Raw genomic sequence first — 22,908 nt, 5'->3', positions numbered from 1 at the left:
TTTCATCTTATATTAATCTCTTGTCCATCTCCGTATAAAAGATATGCATATATTTTATTCGAATAATATGATAATTCATGTAATTGTTGACATTCTGTTTGTTTGACTGCCTGCAATTGCAATGTATTCCATCAAGGTGAAGGCAACAGCGCATGGGTCAGTCAACGGTTGAAGTATTTGCTTGGAGTGTATGAAATCACCAAAAAAGAAGTCACATCCAGACTAGAAATTACTGTTGCTTCAGGTAGGTAATCAGTTAGTTGGCATTAATTGAATTATAAAGTGTGGGGAGGACTTGTGTTACGCTGCAAGAAATTGATATAGAAACTATTAAAAAAATAAAAAATCCTTTCAAAAAGTGTCCAGGAAAGACTAATTATTTTGCTCTTTCTTTAACAAATTATATAGAGATAAACAATATATTTTTTTATCATTCCAAATGCCGATTTATACCTACAAACTTATGTGTTTAAAATATCTATATGAAAAAAGTGTCAGAGGTATGACCCAATATTTTTTTTTTATTTTTTTTATATACATGAAACAAAATTACAACAAGAAATAAATTACGCAACAAGGGCTGGGCAACCCAAAAATTAAACTAAGAACGAAAGTACACGGGGGCAATGCTTCGGAAGATGCGGGCCCATTGGTTTGAGGCACGAATGCCAAAAAACCGACCCAATATTTTTCTTGGAGGGGAAAAAAAGGAACTAGAATTTTCAGCTGCACTTTAGGATAGACGTAGTCATGTTGACGTAATATGTATTGAATTAATCAAAGGTGGTGATGTGCCACCCAAGATGCCTAAAAAATGCTCAATTGCAAAGACTGAAGAAAATTGACATGGGTTGTTGGTCAATAGTCATATAGTATGATGAAACTGAAAACAAATCAGTAAAAATTAAGTTTTGCAGTTAGAATCCTTCTTGGCAGTAATGGACACTTTTTAAACATGAAAGTCAGGATAAGTTGCCAAATAAAGATGTCGATAAACTCCCAGATTTATAAAATTGCAAAATTATAAGGGAAAGCATAGCAGCAGCTCCATAAAAGTAGGAAGAGTGTAAATTGGACCATATCGGATGACTAACCCATCAATTGAAAAAGGGTGGATCAGATCATATCAAATGTCCGACTCCTAAATCCTAATAAAAAAAATATATATATAAAAAAAAAAGGTGGATTATCACCATCTTATATTGATATGAGCTTCAATAAGAGGTTCAATATTTCCATCCAAAACGGAATTTAGGTCCGGCAATTGGATGCCAGTTTTCACATCTTGTACTAGCTTGTATGGATGAGAGACATACCTTCGAGTTTCTGTTTGCCACAAATCGACAATGGCATCTCTCTTTATGCTACTTACACTGGAAACTTCTTGCTCCCTCGCTATTACAAGAAGTTTGGCTTTCAATCGATTAAGGGCCTTGATCTTATTTGCAAAGTGGTTCCTCTCACCTGCAAATAAAATAGATAGAACCTGGTGAGGAATATCCACAGATCAATTTGAAAATCTAATTATCTACTTTGCAAAGTAATGTTGAAAGTGCTCACCAAACTTTTCTCTACAAGAAAATCGGATTGGTGCCAGTGGTTTGGAAGTGAATTAATTGTTCTTACATCTAGCTCATAAGTTTTGGATGTGTGAAAAGCTTAATGTAGGCTTGAAACCTGCTCCATTACAAGGATTAAGGCACTAAGCAACCAGAAGTTGCCTATTTTTAGATTCTTTTCTGTGTCTTTTCTTAATTTTTGGTTGTCACCTCAAGCACAATAATGCATTTTATTTTTGCCCCCCTTCCCCACCACTGCCTCAAAGAAAGCCTTAAGAGATCTAGACATAACTGCTGAGTTGACAGAAACAAGAAAGAGAGAATTTTCTGCATTCAGTTACTTTCATTTTGCACTGAGGTCATGTTAATCACACCTTCCATATGTTGATAACCGATACTTATTTAAGTAATTTTGACAAATATAAAGCAATAGCAAGATTCTGAAAGACCTTTTAGAAGTTTGGAAGCGCCCTCAAGGGTAAAAAAACACTGGCGCTAATGTAGTACACTTTTTCAAATGCCCTCTCTGGAAAAACTTAAGGGAAAAAAGTACTTAATTAAGCAAGTATGTTCACCCTTCAAATAATCTACTTCAGCTTGGGACCACTACTCAAGTTGGTTCTAAACATACAATAAAACCATATAATGCAATTTCTAGCATGAACTAAGTTCTGGCAGTAGAACCATTAATAAAACTCCTCCCCCACTCTTCCATGTCTGCGTTTGTGTGTGTGTACGCATTCGCATGTATGTTCGCCCGCATGTCATCTTGAGTCTTAGCTGTTTGCTTCAACAAATCTCGATATGAAGAATATTACTTTATTGTGACTGTTGGTAAATCATTAAGTACCTGAGAATGCTAGCAATATAAACAAATATGACATAAGAAGTAAACACCTGAGGATTGAACTTGTATGCCAGTCGGAATATGCTGAATGCAGATGGTTGGTTTAGTTCCACTTTGCTCTATTAAGGGTGGTGAGACAACCAAATCTCCATCGTCAATTTGTAGGTCACAAGCTGTTTTAAGAAAGAGAGGAACAACGTCCACACATGCTGCAAAAGCCTGCAAGATTTTCATATTTGCTTAATAGATATTTAATAGCCAAGAAGGTTAAAAAACAGGGAAAGGGAAGCCAATTGAGTTACTAGTTTGCAACCTAGATCTACTGTCATAAACCACCAGTAACGCATGGATGGGCGCATAATCCAATACAAACACTCAAAGCATGAGCTGGAGGACTGGAAAACCTATTTAGAACAAAAATGGGGATCTTTTTTTTCGGTGGATCCTTTTTTACGCAAAAGCAAGAGTAATTAAAATAACTTCTGTTATGTGTAGGGCAGAAAGGAACCAGTAGTCATACCTCATGTTGAACAGATCCATTTTGAGAACCTATCATGTAGTGAACACCCTTCTCCCCTAAAAGATAGCCATAAGCAAACTCAAATTCAAACTCTATTGTGGCCGACTTGATGCCACCACTCTTTGAAGGATACTTCTCAACAACTCTTCCCGTGTAACCTTGCTTTTTGGCCCATTTGCTATACATACTTAGGAGTTTTTCTGCCCAGATCTGTATGAGGAGATTAAAAAAAAAAAATGAAGTTAGAGAGATAGAGAGAGAACAATAAATTGAGAATTATAACGCCAATGCTGTATGAGACCCAAGAATTTCAATTCAACTTCTTTTTAGCTTCTATTCTTACAAAAGCAGAATTAACTTGGACAACTTTTAAAGAGTGAAACATAAGTTCTAACATCCATTGTTTTTTAACCAGTCACCCCAAAAGTTAATAAAACTGCAGAAGCAAGGTAGCAGGCATGCAACAACACTAACATGTCAATTCTAACAATGGTCAATAAATGCACAAGGTACAGCTCCAGTCAATGTAAGGATAAAAAGAAAAACATGATTTCTCAAACCTCAGGGTAAATGCCTCCAGATCCAGCATTAATAATTACACATGCTCCCTCCACGTCATACAGCCCCTTAAGAAGCTTGGACATCCTATACTGATCCAAAAACTTTCCCACATCTAAAGATGCATTATACGCTTGCTTAAAAAGCCCATAGTCAATAACATTGTTCTCAGCCAACTCCGTGATCAGCTTTGCATCTTCCACCTGCAGATATTAGCTAAAATTCAAATCCCCACCTTGTTCTAGAAAAGAACAAAACATAAATCCAGCAACTTATGCATAATGCAGTATAATGCAAATTCATGTCTATGTGCCTGCATATCAAATCTGAGAAAATCTAGAGGCATGAAACTAGCTGATTATGCTAAGTCCAGGTAGACAAAAGTATACTTTTTAGTCTCCAATGATACACCCAGCCCTCCGATGATTGCCACACCAGGTACGTCTCTGTAAAGTAAATGCAAAATCTTTTGTAAAAAATACAAGGAAAATAACAGATGTACATCACCTTATATGTTAGGTCTTTGAGAGAATCAACCACTTTGGCAATATCAGCTAATTTGACAAGGATTTTATCGGATTTAGCTGGATCATCCCACAGGTTAGACTCGCGTATCATTTCTTCCTGCTTGATCTGTCTTGCTTCCTCAAGTTCCAGGGCAGATGGTGCAAGCATCTCAGCACGGATAACTGCATCTTCAATCTTCTTTTTCAATGAAAACAAACCTTTAAAAAAAGTTCCAGCTGTCAATTCCAATCCTAGAAAGAGGTAAAAATATACAGCAGTGAGGTATCACAATATAAACAAATTACCCACAAGGGTAACAAAGAACTTATTTCTGATTAGGCTTTGTTGAAGTGGCAACGACAAATTGGCAACCAACTTCCAAGAGTTGTTTTCGTTCTGTAAAAGGAATATGCCTATGCCCACACACCAAGGGCCACAACGGAAAAGAGATGTATATGTTCCCACAAGTGACACATGAACCCATTAGCATAGGGAACATACAGTACAATATGGGAAATTTACTAGAATTACTTTGAATCATCAAAAGTTACCGATATGTATTTTAGTCTGGAATACTGAAACGAATAAGTAATAGGAATTTGACACTGGCTGCATGTGCCCAAGCATCTCCCACTTTAAAATGGTTTCTTTTTTTTCCAGTCAGATCCACTTTGATGGTAGCTAGCTTCAGCCTTACATATTTTCTCCTTAAATTCATTTTTTTTTTTTTAATGAATAAGAAAAAAGGCAAAGCCCTCTTACATATTTTCTCCTTAAATTCATTGATTAGGATTTTCTCAGATTCGCATATCCATGGTCAAATCCAAGCCAACCCAAGCACCTAAATTTTAGTTACTATGAAATAAGCTGATACTACAGTGCCCACTCAACTTTCGGTAAAATGTGCTAACACCCTCTGTGTTTGATGGTATTCTATGGACCCCCTGGATTTTCAATTAATCACTTCACATCCCACCTGTTAAGTGTACAAATCAACTCCTTCCCTCATGCATGTGATTTATTGACCAATTATATCATGTCATGTGGGAACCAAATTTCAACCCTCCACATCCAAGAGGTGCAAGTGGAGTCGGTTCAGGGAAATGCATAAGTAAGTTGGCAGCAGAGAAGGATGGCGGACATGGTGCAGGGAGAGGGGCGAGGGGAGGACTGGAGGAGATGGGCGAGCTGGGTGGATAGGGAGCTTGGGTGGGACTGCTTGTAGAGGTTGAAGAGGCATTCAGCACGGCCCCCACAAGAAAGATCCCAGTCTACTAATCTACTAGGAAATTTCAATAAATCCCATCCAAATTCGTCTTGTTCAATCATTGCAGGGCCATAAAATATAGAAAATGATATCAGAAAGCTTCTCCAGTACCTTCAACAAACAGTACAATGGCCAAAATTCATAGAACAAGATGGGTCTTAAAAGAAACTGAGAAAACCAATCTTTAATTTTCAATAAGAAACAACCTGTGCAAAAGCAGTTGAAATCTCATGTCCCCCACCAACGACCAGCCAACCTTCTTCAACCTCTACAAGCAGTCCCACACATACTCCCTCTCCCTCTAACTCACCCATCTCCTCTACTTCTCCCCTCATCCCAAGTCCCACACCATGCTTGCCATCCTCTTCTGCCACAAACTCCCAAATATCAGGCCTCGCTCTCAGCAACTCCACTTGCTTCACTTGGATGTGGAGGATGATCAAGCACTTCCGATTTTTTTTTCCTATAACCAATGTAATTGTAATTTTTTTAAGAGTACTAATAATAATAAAGCAAAATGGAAGTTTGAAATTAATTGCTGGTATGATATAGTGAGGAAAGGTATTGATTAAAACAATTCAGTAGCATAGGGTATGTCATTGGAAAAATTGAAAAGAAAGATTGTAAACCTATGGAATCTTGATGGAAACATCATCAAAACACAGAGGGTGCTAATGCATTTTACCCTTCAATTCAATCATCCACGTACTAATATCAACATTCAAACAAACCCTCGCGAAGTATATCTTATTGCAAAGGTCAAATATAACAGCACAAAGAATCACAATATTTGAGCGATAAGTCATTAACAACACCAAGCTACGCTGTGTTGGTGAAAATTATGCAGAAAACACACATTTCTCCAATCTTGCAGTTCCACAAAATAAAAATTGATCAAATCAAAGTAAGACAACCAACTTTTAGCCTAAGAAAATTTTGGATTTCCTAGGCACCGTTTCATTAGCATTGGAAACAATATTCTTGCTCATAGGAGGAAAAACAAAGCTCTCTTGCTTTTAAAACCGAGGAAAGCGGTTCCAAAAAGATATTAAACCCAAAAGAAAAGAAAAACAACAACAAAGCTCACTTTGCTCATCAAAAAGAATGTTCCAACCTCTCAACCAAAACTTTCCTTCTGGCATAGATAACAAAGTGTCAAACTTCGAACTCAGCACTCTTAAAACCAAACAACGCATAAGCAAACTTAATTGAGAAATTGTCTCGAACAGTGGACGTGTTAGCAAAAACCCATCTAATTCAAGCTACAGTCGGACATGCCCAGTTTCATATTTGAACTCTCACAGTGAATTCCGAAGAAACAATGTTACCAATTCCAAAATTTGGCACCAAGAACCAAAAAAAAAAAAAAAAGTTCAAACATTAGCGCGCGCACAGACACGCACGTTATATACATAGAGAGAGAGAGAGAGAGAGAGAGAGAGAGAGAGAGATGGGAACAGACCCAGTTGGTCGTAGGACTTGTCATTGCCATCCATGGGATAAGAAGCTCGAACTGTGGAGTGCAGAAGAAGCCGAGTCTGTGAGTTGCTCTTTCTTGAAGAAGAAGAAGAAGAAGTCATGGCTACTCTTACAGAAACGAATTCTGCGGCCACTTTCGCCATAATTACCGAAGTGTTGGTAATTGAGAAGCAGGTGAGGTCGCTTCCGAATTCGAACGGGGACTCCGCTAGTGTGTCGTTTGAGACGTGGGTTGGGTATGTCCACGTTTCAAGCTTGGAAAGCTCACTCTGTTTGCCTTATCCTCAAGGTGAGTCTGTCTGCTGGGTCGGTGCAAGTGTGCAAGTGTGCAACCATTAGCCATTGTCTATTTCTTTCTTTCTCTTCTAGGCCTATTGGCCATAAATTTGGCGTAATTCCCGCGGACACAACCGGCAAAGAAGGGTGCGACCAATTGATTCTTCAGTTTAAAAAAAAAAATTAAGAAAAATATTTTGGCAAAACAATTTGCTTAGATAGAAACTTGTTTATTATTTAAAAAAATAATAATTTTTTTATTTAAAAATTAAAAATAAAAGCCACCTCAAAACCTCCCCCAATAATGTGAATATTCTTTAAGCCTCATCAAATTTTACTAACCATTTTTAACTATTTTAGTCATTTGTTTTTTTAAAGTATTTCCAGCAGCTTCACCATTTTAGATATACACTATCACTATTCTATTTAAATAATCTTTCTTTCTTTTCTTTTTTTCAAAATGAAGGTCGTGTGTGATGCATGAGAGATAAATAAATAAATAAATAAAGATTAAATACAATTCAACCCCCAAAGTTGTCACCCGTTTTCAATTTGGTTACCAAAGTTTAAAAATTTACAATTTGCCCCCTCAAAGTTTTCAAAATTATCAATGTTACCATTCCGTTACACTTTTCCGTCATTCCAGACGTAATGTGCATCACGTACGTAGCACGTGATTTTTTTGGTTAAGACATCTTCATTTTACCCATATTTTGGCTTGGTCAATTACCGAATTGACCTTAAAAAAAAAAAAAAACAAACAAACAAACGTTTACACTGAAACAAAATACACGCGTGCCATCATCTCCTACCTTAACCGAGTCTGAAACTCATATCCGGGTCGGGTTACCATTTCAGCTGGGTCTGAAACAAACCAACCTCCGCCACTGGAAATTGCCTAAGCTTTTTTTTGGAAATCTACGGATTTTAATTTCATTCATTTGGTTTTTAATTTCGTTTTCGTTTTCGTTCATTCTCAAAATACCCAGAAATCTTATCTCTTATCGGCATTCTATCGAACACCAATCGTGCACCTAGAACATCGCTGGATTTCACATACATAGTGATCAAAGCATTAACCAACCCACAACATTTTGGAACCGACTCAAACCATAGTGATCAAAGCATCCGACTCAAACCCAACATTCACATCGTCAAGCGGGTACATTTTTATTTAATTGTTTCGCATGTTTGGTTATTTGGTTTATAAAAGAATATATCTAATGTTGTCGATCTCTTTGTCTTTTCTTTTTTTGGGTTTTTAGGAATTGGTCGGAATTCCTACTGTGTGCTTCGGATGCAATCATAGAGAATTTGCTGGAGGTAGATGGGGAACGACTGCATAAATTTACATCACAGCCGTGAAGAAGAATGCATAGTTTCGTATTGATCAATTCTTTCTGAAATTATTTGTTTGTATTTATTCGTTTTGATCATCCGCCTCGTCCAGGACCCATCTTTGATCCGATGGTGGAATGGGCAGAACCGATTCTCTATCAGATCGCCGGCGTTGCCTCCGGCCACAACCCTCCACGAGTCGTCGTCAACGTGAACGCTATAGATCTTTTTTTTTTTTACGTAAAGGGTGCAATTTGGAATCTGAGATGTAAAGGGTGCAATTTATTGTTGTATTTTACTTGTTTTTTGGAATATAAGTTCGTGATTCTTCTGATTTCTAGCTGATTTCTTTTGATTTTTATCTTCCCACTTGTTTCGGGGTTGTTCCTTTCCATGCTCCGTTTTGTTTCCTCGAAAATTTGAGAAAGAAAGGAAATTAAAACAACGATTTTTTGGAGTGAGGGTAAAATGGAGAAGCTTGGCTCAAAAAAATCATGTGCGTGCGGATGCAATTTGTGTCGGATCAGACGGAAAAATGTTAAGAAATGGCGACATTAACAATTTTGAAAATTGTAGGGGTACATTGTAAATTTTTAAACTTTAGTAACCAAATTAAAAAAGGGTACCAACTTTGGGGGAGGTGAATTGTATTTAATCCATAAAAAAAGGAAAAGATATAAAGTTTTGATAGTTTTTTTTTATAGATTTGGTGAGTAAACAGTACTCACTATTAGGGTGTGCACGGGATGGGGTAAATTTCCGCCCTTTTTACCCCCGCCCCACAACTCTGCGAATTTAGAAATTCACACTCGTGTCCCCCTGAAAATCACTTGTATCTGTGTGGGGTAAGGTGGTTCGGGTGGATTGTGCGGGTTGGGCGGGGTGGGACGGTTTTTCTCATCTTCTCTAAAAGCTCGATGAATCAAACCCTAAGATTCAAAGCAATCCCCCAAAATCCCAATCAAAAACCAAAACGAAATCAATAAAATTGAAGTCAGATAAGGGCTATAAGGCACATTAATGAAACATAAAATCAAAGAGAAAAAAAAAAAAAAAAAAGTGAGAACTTCTCATCGATTGAAAAGCTAGAAAGCAAGAACAAATCCTAATTTATGCGCCTTATAACAAATCACCCATGAAGATCTAAAAATACCTGCAAACCCAAACAATGAACCACTAGAAAATCACTAGTGAAGATTGAAGAGTTGACCCGCCCCGCCCCTCACAGTTTGACAAAAACTCAAATCGTGACCGCAAAAATGAGCGTGAAAATCGGCCTTTGAGGGTCGAATCAGGGCGGTTGGTGCAGGTCAACGGTTTTTTGCACACCCCTACTCATTGTTAATGGTGAGTACTATTCACTAATCAAATTTTTTCACCAAATTGGTGAGGCTGTTGGAGAGTCATTTTGAAAAATTTCACAAAATTAACTCACCAAAATAATCAAAAGGTCATTTTAATGAGGCTACTAGAAATATTCTTTAAGAATAGTGAACGGTGATTGGGTTACCTCAATATTGTTGCTGTTTAGGGTGGCCATTATCGCATTAGGTTAATAAAAACTGCATGCCCGTGACAGCGCAGGTTCACGCGAAATGAATTTTCCTGACAAAACAGTGAAGAGCAGGTGGAGACCGGAGAGAGAGAGAGACAGAGCAGTAGTTCACGTGAAAGCCGTGTCTATTTTTTGGAGCTCTCCTGTCCCGGGAATTAACCTCCTCCAATCTCCATCGCCTATATAAAGAAGCCCCTAGCTCCCTAGTTAACGCATAAATATGGTCCAAAACCAAAAGTCTCTTTCTTGTTGTTCTTCATCTCCTTGTGCCAACAGCTTTTGACAATATTATTAATAATCATGCCACCATGTCCGGTTACGATGTCGGTGTTTCGGGTACGTAGTTAAATCGATCTCCTCTGTCTTTCTCTTTCTCACAACGTAACACACTAACACCCCCTTATGCAATGGAAATGGGGAATGTTGTGGGTGATGGTTAGTGGTGATGGTATGTTTGGAGAATGAAAATGAATATTGGATACTTGAAGCCTCTTAATTGGGTAATGAAAAACCAAATCGTATGTTTATAAAGCTTATGGGTTTGATTTCTTTTGTCTTTTCTTTTTGTTGATTTTTTTTTTTTTTTTTTAACTCGATCTGTGCTTGCAGCATTACTTGGGTCTTATTTCTTCTAAAATTATCTGTGCTTCTCTGCAATTAAACTTCTGTAATATATTTTATTTCATTTTCCGTTTCTAAATATTCAAAATTTTATTACCTTTTTACTTTTTAAAAGTTATCTTATCAGTTATTTGTGTTATATGCAGCAGTCTTGGACAACATTTTGCGCGGGAATATGCGGTTTTGGGAAAGGAGTTCGTCCCACCTGGACGTGGTACCATTTTTTTTTAAAATAAAAAATATTAATTAGAATCAAAAAAGTTAAATTTGGCCTCCCAAATTTTGTTAGAGAAATGCTGGTCATCCGTCCCCATCACCCATATGTAATAAAAAATTATTTTTTTATAATAAAATGCTCACAGGGGACGGATGAGCATCCCCTGTGTAGCAAGTCTCATTCTGTTATGCTCAGGGAATAAAGCTTGGGAGCAGAAAAACACAGTTTTAACAAATTCTAAGCCAGTCTTATTAGATGAGAACTTTTGTCTTTTCAGCATTTGAGCTAGCTTATTATCGGTGTATAAACGTACGAGTATATACCAAAGCATTATTTTAAATGCTTAAATTGTGTTGGACCTTATAAATGCTAACTACAGTTTCTCTCTTTTTCATATGAGACTATCTTCATTAAATGCTCTTTAACACCTTCCTTTCAAAACATTCTCAAAACACAAAATAAATATATATACATACTAATTTTGAAAATGCTTTAACAGATTATTGCGAAACTCGTTATGAATTTTAGGAGTTCTATAATTCCATTGTCTAGTTTTGCATATAATGGAATGAAATAGAAAATTTTATAATACATCTAACATTATTCTACTTTTTCTTTAAATAAAAATGAAAGCCAAGTTTGAGGTTGAAATACTTGTAATATCAGCTCCAATTTGTGATTTATTCCACTCCAAAGGGTTTGTTTAGACAAAAAAAAAAAATTGAAGTTTTTGAGAGACCTGACGGATCATATACCTATAAGATTTATTACATTTTGTTGAGTAATTGGTGAGAAAGATAAATCTTCAATAGAGCAATAATAAAATACTTGTAACATATACGAAAAAAATTACGAAAATTATGTCACGATTCTCTTGTGCTTTTATGTTTTTTAATATTGAGACCACATCTTCCAATTTAATGAAATCGAGATTTGTGTTTTGAGTATTTGTAAATAGACCTTCCTTAGTGCTTTCCATCAAATAAGTAAGAAAATAACATGAAAAAACAATTATAGCATTCAAATAAACAAATAAAACTTAAAAAAAAAAAAAAAAAAAAAAAAAAAAAAAAAAAAAAAAAAGAAGGTATAAGGATTCTGTCTCCCGTCCTAGCCATGGTTAGTTCGTGTCCAACCATAATAGCGGCTAACTCTCAACCATTTGACGTCAAAACAAACGAAGCCTTAACATCTGTATTCACTTCCATCACAAAGAAAAAGGGCCTAATCCCAAGAACTTTCCAGCCAAGGTACTTGTCTTTCTGTGCACTTGGGATAGCAAAAATAGGTTTGCAATAATTAATAGACCTCTTCTGCTTCTGGCTCCTTTATGGTCACCTTATTAAGAAATAAATATATAGAGCTTTACATTCAACTGTTGATGTACAAAATTTGTGCAAGTCTTCTTACAGGGACTCTGCAAATTGGGGAGCCTCCAAGTCGACCTCTTGTCTCATTATGCAGTTCATTAGCCACTCACTACTGAAAGTCCATATCCCTTTCTTTACAGCCAACAATGCTTGTTCCATGTCTTCTTCGCATGCCACAAAGATAGTTTTGGATGCTTCCTTCACTTTATCCAGTCCACGAATAATCTGAATGTTTAATCAATAGTTAGTTAATAATGATAAGTGATATATATATCAATAAGCATCATCCCCAGGTCTGCCTACCTAAAGATATCAATTTGATGACTAAGTTCAAAATTTTCAATTTCAACTGTGTTTTTGCAGCAAAATAATGGGTGACATTCTCTTCCGACAAGCTTTAATGGAGAGGAGTTGCCGGAAAACCAGAAATCGAAAAACAATGGTCCATCTAAATGTTTCATTACAGGAACAACTTCTATACCAGCAGGCCATATGCAAAATTGACATGGCGAAAATTTAGGGGACAAAAAATAAAAACAGATTCACAATTCTTTGAAAACAAGGTGAGCTAAATTGGAAGCAAACAAAAAAGATTTGATCAATAAGTTCTTTGCAACAAATATGAAGATGTATGTAATCTCCTAGTGGACATAAACAGGCAACAAACTTCCACAGTTCCACTCGATTTTGTGTTGAAGAAAAATCATAATAATATAAAATGTAATAGTAAAAGTCACAAGAATCCATGAGTGGCTTTGTATAGTAATGGGCCCAAATGGAGACTACATAGAGTTGAAAATATATATATATATATATATATATTACAAAAATAAAAAAAAATAGAAAAGTCCGTAAAGAAAATTATAAATAGTCATGTGAGTGAGAAAGTAGTATGCTGATTTAAAGCAATAAAAATTGTTGTAAACCAACAAAAGCACAAAGTGAATCAATCGATGTTTATTTACATGTATCAAAAGGGTTGCATGTGTATGTGTTCAGACAGCCTGCCTGGAATTGTAAAAATGGCATTAAAAGATGTCCTTGTATTGGGAAATACGACAGCAGCAAAAGTGCTAGAAAAAAATCTGCCACAACATTGTGCAGTGATACGTTCAGCCCACCCTATCTCACTGAGTACTACTAGGTTATATCTTGTAGTTGGAGCATAGGACTAATGCATAGTACTCTAGTCCAAAAATCCAATAACAGCTCAAGCACACAACTTGTAATGATAATAGGAGTATAGGGAATATCTCATGCATAGTATTTAATTAAGTCATGTTCAGTAGGATAGTCCGTGTAGGAGTTTATTTATATTTCCATAGGTCAGAGTTATCTCTAAGTAGCTTAAGGAGTCTATCTTCTATCTCACTTACGAGTAGAAGTATATTTTCTAATTCAAGTAGCAGTCAAGTAGTTCCTCTATTTAAAGGGGACGTTTATTCAATAAAAGACATGGAGAACATTATTCCTCAAACTCATTCTTTGACAAAGAGGCTTAGGATTCCTCCAAAAATCCTACGCTAATTCTCACTAAATTAGCAACCATAGGCAAACCTAAGAAGCAAGATCCTGCTTCTTACCCGATCGAAAGACAACAAACGCAATCAGTTATGAATTCAAGTAACACAACTTGATGATGATTAGTAAAGCTCAAGCATAGTGCACTTGATCACTCTCAGAAGAATATCAGTAAAATATCAACCAAATTACAAAGAGAGGAAAAAAAAAAAAGAACCATTTGATGAAAAACTTGCAAATGCTCAAGTCACTTGAGCATGAACTTGTCTGATAAAAATGGAATTTTATTAAGATTAGAGATTTTGTCATATCTTTTAGCTTTTCTAAGCATCTTTTGGACATTGAAAAACGTATAGATCATCAATACAATCTAAAGCACGAACCTCACTTTCAAAAGCATTTCATTCGTCCTGTCATTTTGGTAGCTTTTACATGCGCTAGAATGCATTTGTAACTATAACATACAATCTACAAGACAATCGATATTCAGAACTTACCAAGCTTCTTAGGACTTACCTCTCCACCAGCAGAGCTGACAACGGCAGATAAGGTCTTAGCAGCAGGTTGAACATGAGTTGCTATGCAAACATAATACCCTTTGAGCAAAGCTTGAGGACTTGCTTTTGCTCTGAGAACTGCACATTTTAGCTCAGCTCTGTACTTCAACATATATTGTTCATCATTCAATATGTAGGGTACTTCATCTGGTAAATTAAGGTGGAAAACCAAAAAGATATATTAGATTGTTTAGATAATTATGAGTAAAAAACTAGTTAGTCCTCCTAACTCACCAACAAATCTGCCTTCACGGAAGCTTTCTTTTAACCAACTAGGTGAAACTATCCAAGCTCTGCATAATGGGCAATGCCTCAATAATTACAAATCACTATGTATAACCAAAAATATGTATACATATGAATGAATGAAACTCTGTGGAATCATGAAAAATAGTAGCAACATAAATAAACTCTGAGAGGAAGAAACCCATACTTTATAAGAACCAACTACACGAAATTTATAGGAGCTAAAAAAAAATCCTCAAAATAACAATGCTGAGCACAAAGGAACTTACTCTTGCAGGTAATAGGCATCTACAATTAATTTTTCAATTTCTTTCGTCTTTCTTCCAAGTAATTGTGACTGTCAAGAATAAAATTTGTTGTCTAGACATTGTAATTGATATTAACACTATCAAAGCAGCTAAAAGAATTATCGAAATGAGTTCAAATGGAAGAACAAAAATCTGATGTTCCTGGTCATCAGACAAATTATTTTTTCAAATAGATAATTTTTTATTAATAATCTCTCACAAACTACAGTCCCCCATATGAATCACATAAAAATAGGAGTAACTAAAAACACTAATGTACAAACTTACATGAATTGAACAACAAAAAATGCCTCAGTATGAAGTTCAAAAAATAACTGAAAATAATAAGGAAAAAGAGAAAACACTGTTCAACTTGGAAACAACAATAGCACAGGACCTAACTTTGGATGACATTCCGATTAATCTGTATGAGAAAACAAAATTTGGGATAAAATCCACATTCAGAACATAATCAAGAAAAAATGGAAAACCAGTTAGTTCACATCAAGATTTCAAGACAAATACAGATTTCAAGGATCTCCCCTCAGGAGAATAATTGAGACATACAAAATCTTATTAAATTAAAAAAATAAAAAATAAAAAATAAAAAAATAAAAAAGAAAGAAAGAAAGAAAAAGTGGGTGGCCTGAAATGTCCAAGGTAACCACTCACTGCAGATCCAGTGAGATAGTAAATGTGATAAAGCTTAGCAATGAAAGCAAAGAATATGAATCCATGCGGCGTTGCTTTTTGAGGATAAGACTAACCCTGAAGACAGAGCAGTGCAGAAATTCAGTGTTTTCCTCACTTTTCCTGTGACAACATGTGTGCTTGAACTTCCATCAGAGACCACAGCACCACCAAGGTCTTCAATTACCTATATGGAAAAAAAAAAAAATGCTCAACAACAAAAAAATATACATGTTACATGTAATACGCGAAAATAAATGGAAATTTATGCTTTTCATAAGATAAAACATGTATCCCCAACGAAATCAATATGGGATTAATTCCAAACAAGGTAAATAGGCTGGGTGTACCTTTATGAGATGAGTTCTCTTAGCATCATCAGCAATATTCATTAAAATGATTCTAAAGCATTCTCCCTTTGACTGAAAATCTTTGCTGGCCAAAGCTTCTGGCATTACATTAACTGATCCATGTTCTTCAGCAATCTTTTCCACACAATTAAGACTCAAAGGAACTCTAGGAGTTTCTCTCACCAAAGATTTGTTTTTTGAAGTCTCCAAGGAACATCCTTGAAAACAAGAATCGTTCTCAACACTTCCTAAAGCTAAGCCACAGTTAGAATCTACCTGACAGTCAATTGAATGACTTCCTTTTACTTTTTTTGACTTCAGTGAGGATAAAGAGGCTTCCCAAACCCTTCTCTTTGCACCTTGTGTAGAACAAGAACAATGCTTCACATTAGGATCAGCTCCTTTCTTGGATAGCTCTGCACCACCTGTCATCTTGTTGCAGTCTGCTCCTGCAAAAGAAAGTGGGTCCTTAGAACCACGCAATGAATCCCAACTCTAAGAATCTCTTGAAAACAGTCATGTTTGCATACATCACTGCAACAACATATGAAGATTTGCTTGCAAAGAGATATTTAACAAGTTAATGTTTCCAAACTACACAAAACATATTTATGCACTCAAATTTTAACAGCATTTGAATATGGGTCTACAGAGGTAGGACAAAAAATAATATGATCAATTTTGAGGTTTTAAGGTATCTGATCATTTTGATTTTCTTGGTATTCTAATAAGGATATCCATCCAGAGGAAGAAACCAAGTGTTCATATGATGCTGAAACTCCAATACGATGTTCAAAGATCACAGTTGTCTTTAATTCCCTCTACTATGAAACCACTGGAAATTTTCAAAGAAATGACATAACTACTACCTACCACCTAAATTGTTGTCTTCTCTGGAGAGCCTATCATTCAACAACCCTTCAGTTGAAAATTTTTCATTTCTAGAAGGTCCAAGCTGTTGAACTCCACAAGCAGCAGTTGATGAATTCTTCTCATGAGAATTTAATGGCAAAGACAATCTTAACGAATCTGCAGAATTATCTGAACAATCCTTTTTAAGATGTGAAACCATTAGGGTTGAACCACCAGGAAAGCATAATGCTCTACGTATGTCAGCTTTAATAGGTAGCCTGCGAGCTCTACCCTTGGCATCCACCTCTGCTATTGATACAAATCCCTGCAATTGCAATCAATTTTTTTTTTTGAACAAAAAGTCAAAATAGAAATCAAGAACAACGCTTTTTGACAAAATTAACCATACAATCTGAAAGGTATAACTTTATTTTAGAAATTTCCTTCTCAATGAAGTGTAACTTTGAAAAGAAAAATGAAAAATAAACAAAAATCTTGCTCTCACAACTCTGTCCATTTTCACTATATATATATATATATATATATATATATATATATATATATATATGTATGTATGTATATGTAGGAAAAGATAATTTTACAATAATAATCACAAACCAACAAGCAGCTACGCCTTCAAGTCTATGACTTTGTGCTGCTCCAAGTTTCACCAAGTTCTCGTCACTAATTACCTGTTTAAGCCAAAACCCCTCAGATTCCTTGTCTCCCCAACAGAATATTGTGCGAATGCCAACACTCTGCAGTCTCCTTCTCAATTCCATGTACAACAGGCAACCAAAACCCTGAAAATGTCAATTAACTTTACCAAGTAATTTCTCTTTGAGTTGCACAAGTACTACTAGATCAACAAAAACAAGGGAGGGAAGGACTTCAAAGTATATGGATGAGAAACAGATATGCAAAACATAACAAAGTGAACATCAAGTTGTTTGTTGTGTAAGCATGCTTCAAAATATGTATTTTGTTATCGAATCTTGAAATACAAAGAGATCTGAAATTTAGGGTACCCTCAAAGAACTAAATCATGTTAAATGAACTTTTCAAGTTGTAAGCTTGCTAAATCCCTCTCTTTGCACTATGAACCTTGCTTCCCTGTTTTGGCAGTCCTGATAAAGGCAATTGCTTTAATTTCTCCATTATATGATAAGAAACCAAGCGAGTGAAAGTTGGTCCTCAAACCAGACACTGTACGTTGTTTCTTTAGAATACAATTCCATTCCTTGCAGTGGTAACAGCTTACATCTAATTACATCTATAACCATGAGAAACCACAAAATGTCATGGAATTGGAAATGCAAATGAAAGAAAAGAAAATACCTTGTGTTGGTAAATTGACCTAACGGCAGCAAGGGGGATCTCAGCATGCTGAGTATCAGCAGGGATTATTTGGTAAGTAATTGCAGCTATAACCTGCACAGTTACAATAAAAGAGAATCAAAAACCAAGTGAACATACTAAAGAAACTAGCTATATATCTCCACTGTGCTGACTGAAAATGCAAAATTTTAGTAACGTGGTAGGGAAATAGCAGAATTTATAGGGAAAGGCACAAGGAGCATGCGACTATGCCTCCTGTTTAAGTAACTGTGCCCTCACAAGCTTCTATAAGCTACATTTATTCTTTGTTTGCACTAATTCATTCTCGAATGTCACCCATAGAACACAATATCAATGAATGTTTGGCTTGAAACAATAGCAAAAATTCTCATTCAATAGTAACACACACAGAGTCGTGTTTAAAAAAAGGTGGAAATGGATACATATTTGTGCTCAATACAAACCATATATTGTTGAAATATAATTGATATCGTAGTGCTCCTATTACTCATTTACAAGGCACAAGTTAACACCCCTTTCACTTATACATTATTAAACACGCCTTGAAGTTAAATTGAAAAGGCACTGATACCATCTCAGAACAAAACCGCATGGCGAACCTACCTCTCCGAAATCTCCCAAAGAGTTGGATTTCAAAAGCAACGTGCAATACTTCCTGCAGAAAATAAATAAATAAGGATTTATGATTGAAAGCTACTTTGACCTTGCAATGCAACTTAGTATCACCTTTTAAAGATATTAATCAACTGCAGAGCTGACATGCTACAAATTTCAAAAAGCATATGTAATTATGCAGTAATAGACATTCAGTTAGCATGATCATAGTTCACACATAAGATTTAATAAGAGGTGAAACTTTCAAAACCATCATAGGCTTGCAATGCGGGACATTTTTATACCCATTTGTTACACATCTTTCCAGGAACATCGATTGCTTTCCAGTATTGGCAGCATAATTCATTGCGGGAAGCTCCTTCATGTACATCTTTAGTACTTCCTGCAAGACGGATTGATAAAGAGTGTACCCTTTTCTACCTAATAAATTCAAGTATCAAGCACAAGTACGTACACGTGTGTGTGCGTACACATAGAGCGACATACCTGAAGATAAGATTTAGTACAGCTATCGACGTCCTTAGGATTAAGTAGCATTAAAGAAACTTTCTCCCCCTCCTCTAAATAAGCCAGAGAAAAAAATAAGTTCATTTGATAAATACACCTCCAAAATTCTAAAGCATCAAACATTAACTACAAATTTTCACAGTTCAAATCATAATGTACCTTTCCCTTCAGAATCCGAATCCCCAAGATCATTACTGCTCTTTCTATTCATCTCTTCCATCACTGCCTCAAACAGCAACCCAAATGAGAAAAAACCCATTTCAAACCCTTTGTTTGGTTCATAAGAAAACGTAGGAAAATAAAAGAGAAACATTGCAAATCTTGCCCCTATTGAATTCCAGTAAATTCCATAGTTTCCTTCGTTTTCTCGGCAACCAAACGAAAACTGCAAATTCAGTGGAACCAAACCGTAAGTGGGTTGAATCAGTACCTGAGATTCTGATCCTTGCGCTTTTGGAGAGTGAGATTTGGAGGCTGTTGGGTTCCGATTGGAAGCTGAAGTTGCTTGCTTCGACCGTGACCTCGCAGTTACCTGTGAGAAACGGAAATGTAATAGAAATTAGGAATGGGTTTAATAAAGTATTCGATTACTAGGGTTAGGGTTTTTTGTTGTCTGTGATTTACCGATTGAGATTGGAGTGGAAGACGAAGAGGAGTTCTTTCTTCGCGCCATTGTTTGGTGTGGTTTCGTTTGGAAGTGTGAATAGCAAGTTAACCCCTTAAATAGGCGGGAAATGCAATTGTTCTAGTTTTTGTGGGAATTTTAAAAGAAAAGAAAAGAAAATTGTAAAATTATTTTTACTTATCAAACGCTCAAACAGACTAAAAAATTCTTAATTTAATGCATCGAATTTTAATAAATTTGCAATCTCACGTCTCCATTACGGTTTTTCGTTAAATCTTAACGGATTGTGAAAATTTTTCAAAATACCCTTATTTTTTTAAAAAAAAAATTAATTATAATTTAAGTATAATTTTATAAAGTTTATAGGATCTTAGGGTCATTTTACCATTTGACATTTTGATTTAACCATAAACCTTAATGAAAGAGGTGAAATTATAAAAAAATTGAAAGTTTGAGACACTAAAATTAAATTGTGAATTTTAAAATTTTATGAAAAAGATTGCAAAAGTGATATAAATTTTTAAATTTTATGTAAGTTTTTATACTTTATAGGAGTTAGTAAAGTTTCCTCAAAAATAAAATACAAAACATTTTTTTTTTTTGCCGGAAAATTGTCTAACATCATATATTTTATGTGGCTTTTTATAATGAATAGTCAATTGTTTAAAATATATATATATATATATATATATATATAAATTACTTAAAACATGACATATCGATTAATTTAAAGTGTAACATCATTTAAAGAAATGGTATTTTACCACCTAAAAATACAATTATTAAAACAATTATTATTTTTATTTCTTTTTATTTTTTATTAAAAAAAAAACACACAAACACACAGAATCAGATTCCAAATAAAGTAAACTTTTGTTAATTGGACGTGGCCACGACATCAGTCGACGTGGTAAGAAAGTGTCCAGACTTGAGAAAGAAGAAAAAGCGACGCGTGAGCAGCCATGACGTGCACGTGTATACCATTCAGACGCTTCGCCACGACGACGTGCACGTGTTCACTACGACGTCCAATCTACCGTGGCTACTCACGCCCATGCAAAAGACCCCTGTCCTGCACGTGTCGCCCCCAAAACCCTTCAAATCTCAAACCAACCTGTACAAATATATATATTATAATATATCCACATGCAAACCGCTCATTTCTCTCAAAGCCCACGAACGCCATTTTCGATTTCAAACAAAGCAGTTGATTCCCATGTGTCTCACACCCTCCGCCACCGTGTCGCCTCCATGGGAAGTCATTGTGCTTGTTGCTCACCGCCTTGACCCCAAAAGCCTAGCCGTAGCCTCCTGCGTGTGCAAGTCATGGTCCATTTCCATGTCCTCCGACGACCTCTGGAAGCCCATTTGCAACACCCATTTCCCTTCTATTTCCAACCTACATTTCATCACCGACTTCATCGTTCCACACCACCGTCTCTACGCCATTGGCCACGCAGCCGCCAAGCGCCGCGTCCGGACGCCCTGCAAGCCCCGACTTTCCCTCGGCAGCCTCATCTTCACCGTCAACATCCTCACCAAAAAGTCTCGCATTTTGAGCCTCGCCAAACCCTGTGAAGAACTGCTCGTTGACCCAAATGGGGTCTTCAAGTTCGATATCGATGTGAACTACGAGCGTTCCTCGGCGTTCGAGGCTTTGGAGGGTGTAAAAATTACGTGGAACGTGGTTTTGAGAGGGTGGAGAGGGGTTTTTACGATGATGGATTGCGAGGGGACGGTGAGCTTATCTCCGGGGTCCGAGGGGTGGTTCTCGGATGAGCTACCGTCAACGGGCTGTTGCTCTAGCGCGGCGGCGAGCGGTATCGTGGCGGATTTGAAGATGGGGTTTTGTGGGAGGAGGGAGAGTAGTGGTGGTGTTGGGAAGGTAAAGGCGAGGAAGGTGAGTGTGGGGATTTTGAGTATTGTGAATTGGAGGTATGTAAGCGTGGATGATGGTCTAAGGTACCTCCAGCATTTTCTTCTTCCTTGTGATGTGTAATGTAACCAAGCACGTTGAATGATTTGAAGCACTTTTTTTTTTTTGGAACGAAAGGAAATTACTCGGTGCCATGCTCGGTCCATTTGTTCTCAACAGAGACGAGCTATACATTTTCTGTTATTTTTTTATTATTATTATTTTCTCCCATCTCACATCATTCGATTTGTGAGGTTGATTTGTCCGTTTGTAGTTTTACTGATTTGGTAATTTTGAAAAGCGAAAAAATGAAAGAAATTTTAATATAAAGCTTGTTTGCTTGCTTTGATTAGACTTCCTTTAATTAGGTTTGATAATTTTTAACATAACATGCGAATTCGACACGGAAACGACACAAAATTACAGGACTTGAGTTTAGACTAAACGGGGTTCAGGTCATAAACCCATTTATGACACGTTTATAAACGGGTCAAATCATCAATTTGGCTTGCTAACCCATTTATGACATGTTGAACCGTTTATAACCTGTCACTCTATTTAATTATGACATGTTTAACCTGTCACTCTATTTAATTATGACATGTTTATGACTCAATTGGCTAAATAGGTTGATCTGTCAACCTAACGGATGATCCGTCCAACTCATTTAGTTAATCGTGTTGAGTTCGGATTAATGACTTAAACGGGTTGGTACATCAACCGAATAAACTCAAACCCGACACGAATAAATCGAATTGCCAACCCTACCTTTGACTGATCTTTTTACGTATAAAAAATATTGAAATCAAATGCGCTTATGCGCGCCTCTCAGCCAATGCCTGCCCTGAGCTGTGAGCTGTGACATTGTATCACCACTCTTCGCATAGACCCTTTATGACGTTTCATCGAACACTTGGCTGTCACAATCCAGAAAGCAATACTTGACATAATGACATTTTTTTTTTTTTGAAGACATAATGACATGAATGTAAGTAATGATGTAACCAATATTACAAATAGAAGAGAAACCACAAATATTACAATAGTTGCCTCCTTTTTTTTCTACTACATATAAAAAAATAAAAAATCTAAAGAAAATTACTTGCGGCTAGCTGTTTTCTAAATATTGAGGATGCAACAGTGATACCTAATTAATAGGAGAGGTAGACGAATATCCTATTGAGACAAGAGTCACAAGCACTTAAGAGACAAGAGTTACAAATTGATAAATTAGATTTATTGTTGTTAATGTAGAACTATAAGAGATTTG

The 22,908-nt window shown here is 36.1% G+C and overlaps 3 protein-coding genes across 5 annotated transcripts; 1 reads left to right on the top strand and 2 right to left on the bottom strand.

Moving 5' to 3' along the window:
• Positions 1 to 1,167: 1,167 nt before the first annotated feature.
• Positions 1,168 to 7,090, bottom strand: LOC133872463 (peptide chain release factor PrfB3, chloroplastic). 3 transcript variants are annotated; one of them, XM_062309970.1, is made up of 7 exons: positions 6,721 to 6,859; positions 5,465 to 5,721; positions 3,992 to 4,209; positions 3,487 to 3,687; positions 2,927 to 3,136; positions 2,457 to 2,625; positions 1,168 to 1,464 (listed from the first exon to the last, which is right to left on the bottom strand). In XM_062309970.1, the coding sequence occupies exons 3-7, from the start codon at positions 4,157 to 4,159 to the stop codon at positions 1,190 to 1,192; spliced, it is 1,023 nt and encodes a 340-aa protein (XP_062165954.1). In that variant the 5' UTR covers positions 4,160 to 4,209; positions 5,465 to 5,721; positions 6,721 to 6,859; the 3' UTR covers positions 1,168 to 1,189. The 3 variants fall into 3 exon arrangements, with proteins under 3 accessions (XP_062165954.1, XP_062165953.1, XP_062165955.1); XM_062309969.1 differs by lacking the exon at positions 5,465 to 5,721 and having other exon boundaries at positions 6,721 to 7,090; XM_062309971.1 differs by lacking the exons at positions 5,465 to 5,721; positions 6,721 to 6,859 and adding an exon at positions 4,968 to 5,421.
• Positions 7,091 to 11,815: 4,725 nt separating this feature from the next.
• On the bottom strand, positions 11,816 to 19,774 carry LOC133874051 (uncharacterized). Its single transcript, XM_062311885.1, has 14 exons — positions 19,723 to 19,774; positions 19,529 to 19,630; positions 19,258 to 19,320; positions 19,078 to 19,151; positions 18,876 to 18,973; positions 18,580 to 18,631; positions 17,956 to 18,048; positions 17,310 to 17,420; positions 16,639 to 16,942; positions 15,766 to 16,214; positions 15,493 to 15,602; positions 14,427 to 14,485; positions 14,152 to 14,339; positions 11,816 to 12,339 (listed from the first exon to the last, which is right to left on the bottom strand). The coding sequence occupies exons 1-14, from the start codon at positions 19,769 to 19,771 to the stop codon at positions 12,151 to 12,153; spliced, it is 1,941 nt and encodes a 646-aa protein (XP_062167869.1). The 5' UTR covers positions 19,772 to 19,774; the 3' UTR covers positions 11,816 to 12,150.
• A 1,128-nt stretch (positions 19,775 to 20,902) lies between these two features.
• On the top strand, positions 20,903 to 21,808 carry LOC133874388 (probable F-box protein At5g04010). Its single transcript, XM_062312291.1, has one exon. The coding sequence runs from the start codon at positions 20,940 to 20,942 to the stop codon at positions 21,720 to 21,722; it is 783 nt and encodes a 260-aa protein (XP_062168275.1). The 5' UTR covers positions 20,903 to 20,939; the 3' UTR covers positions 21,723 to 21,808.
• The last annotated feature ends 1,100 nt before the right edge of the window (positions 21,809 to 22,908 follow it).

Source organism: Alnus glutinosa, chromosome 7 (genome assembly GCF_958979055.1).
Source record: "Alnus glutinosa chromosome 7, dhAlnGlut1.1, whole genome shotgun sequence".
Taxonomy (NCBI): Eukaryota; Viridiplantae; Streptophyta; class Magnoliopsida; order Fagales; family Betulaceae; genus Alnus; species Alnus glutinosa.
The sequence above is the reverse complement of the archived record's forward strand: the minus strand, read 5'-3'. Positions and strand labels throughout refer to the sequence as shown.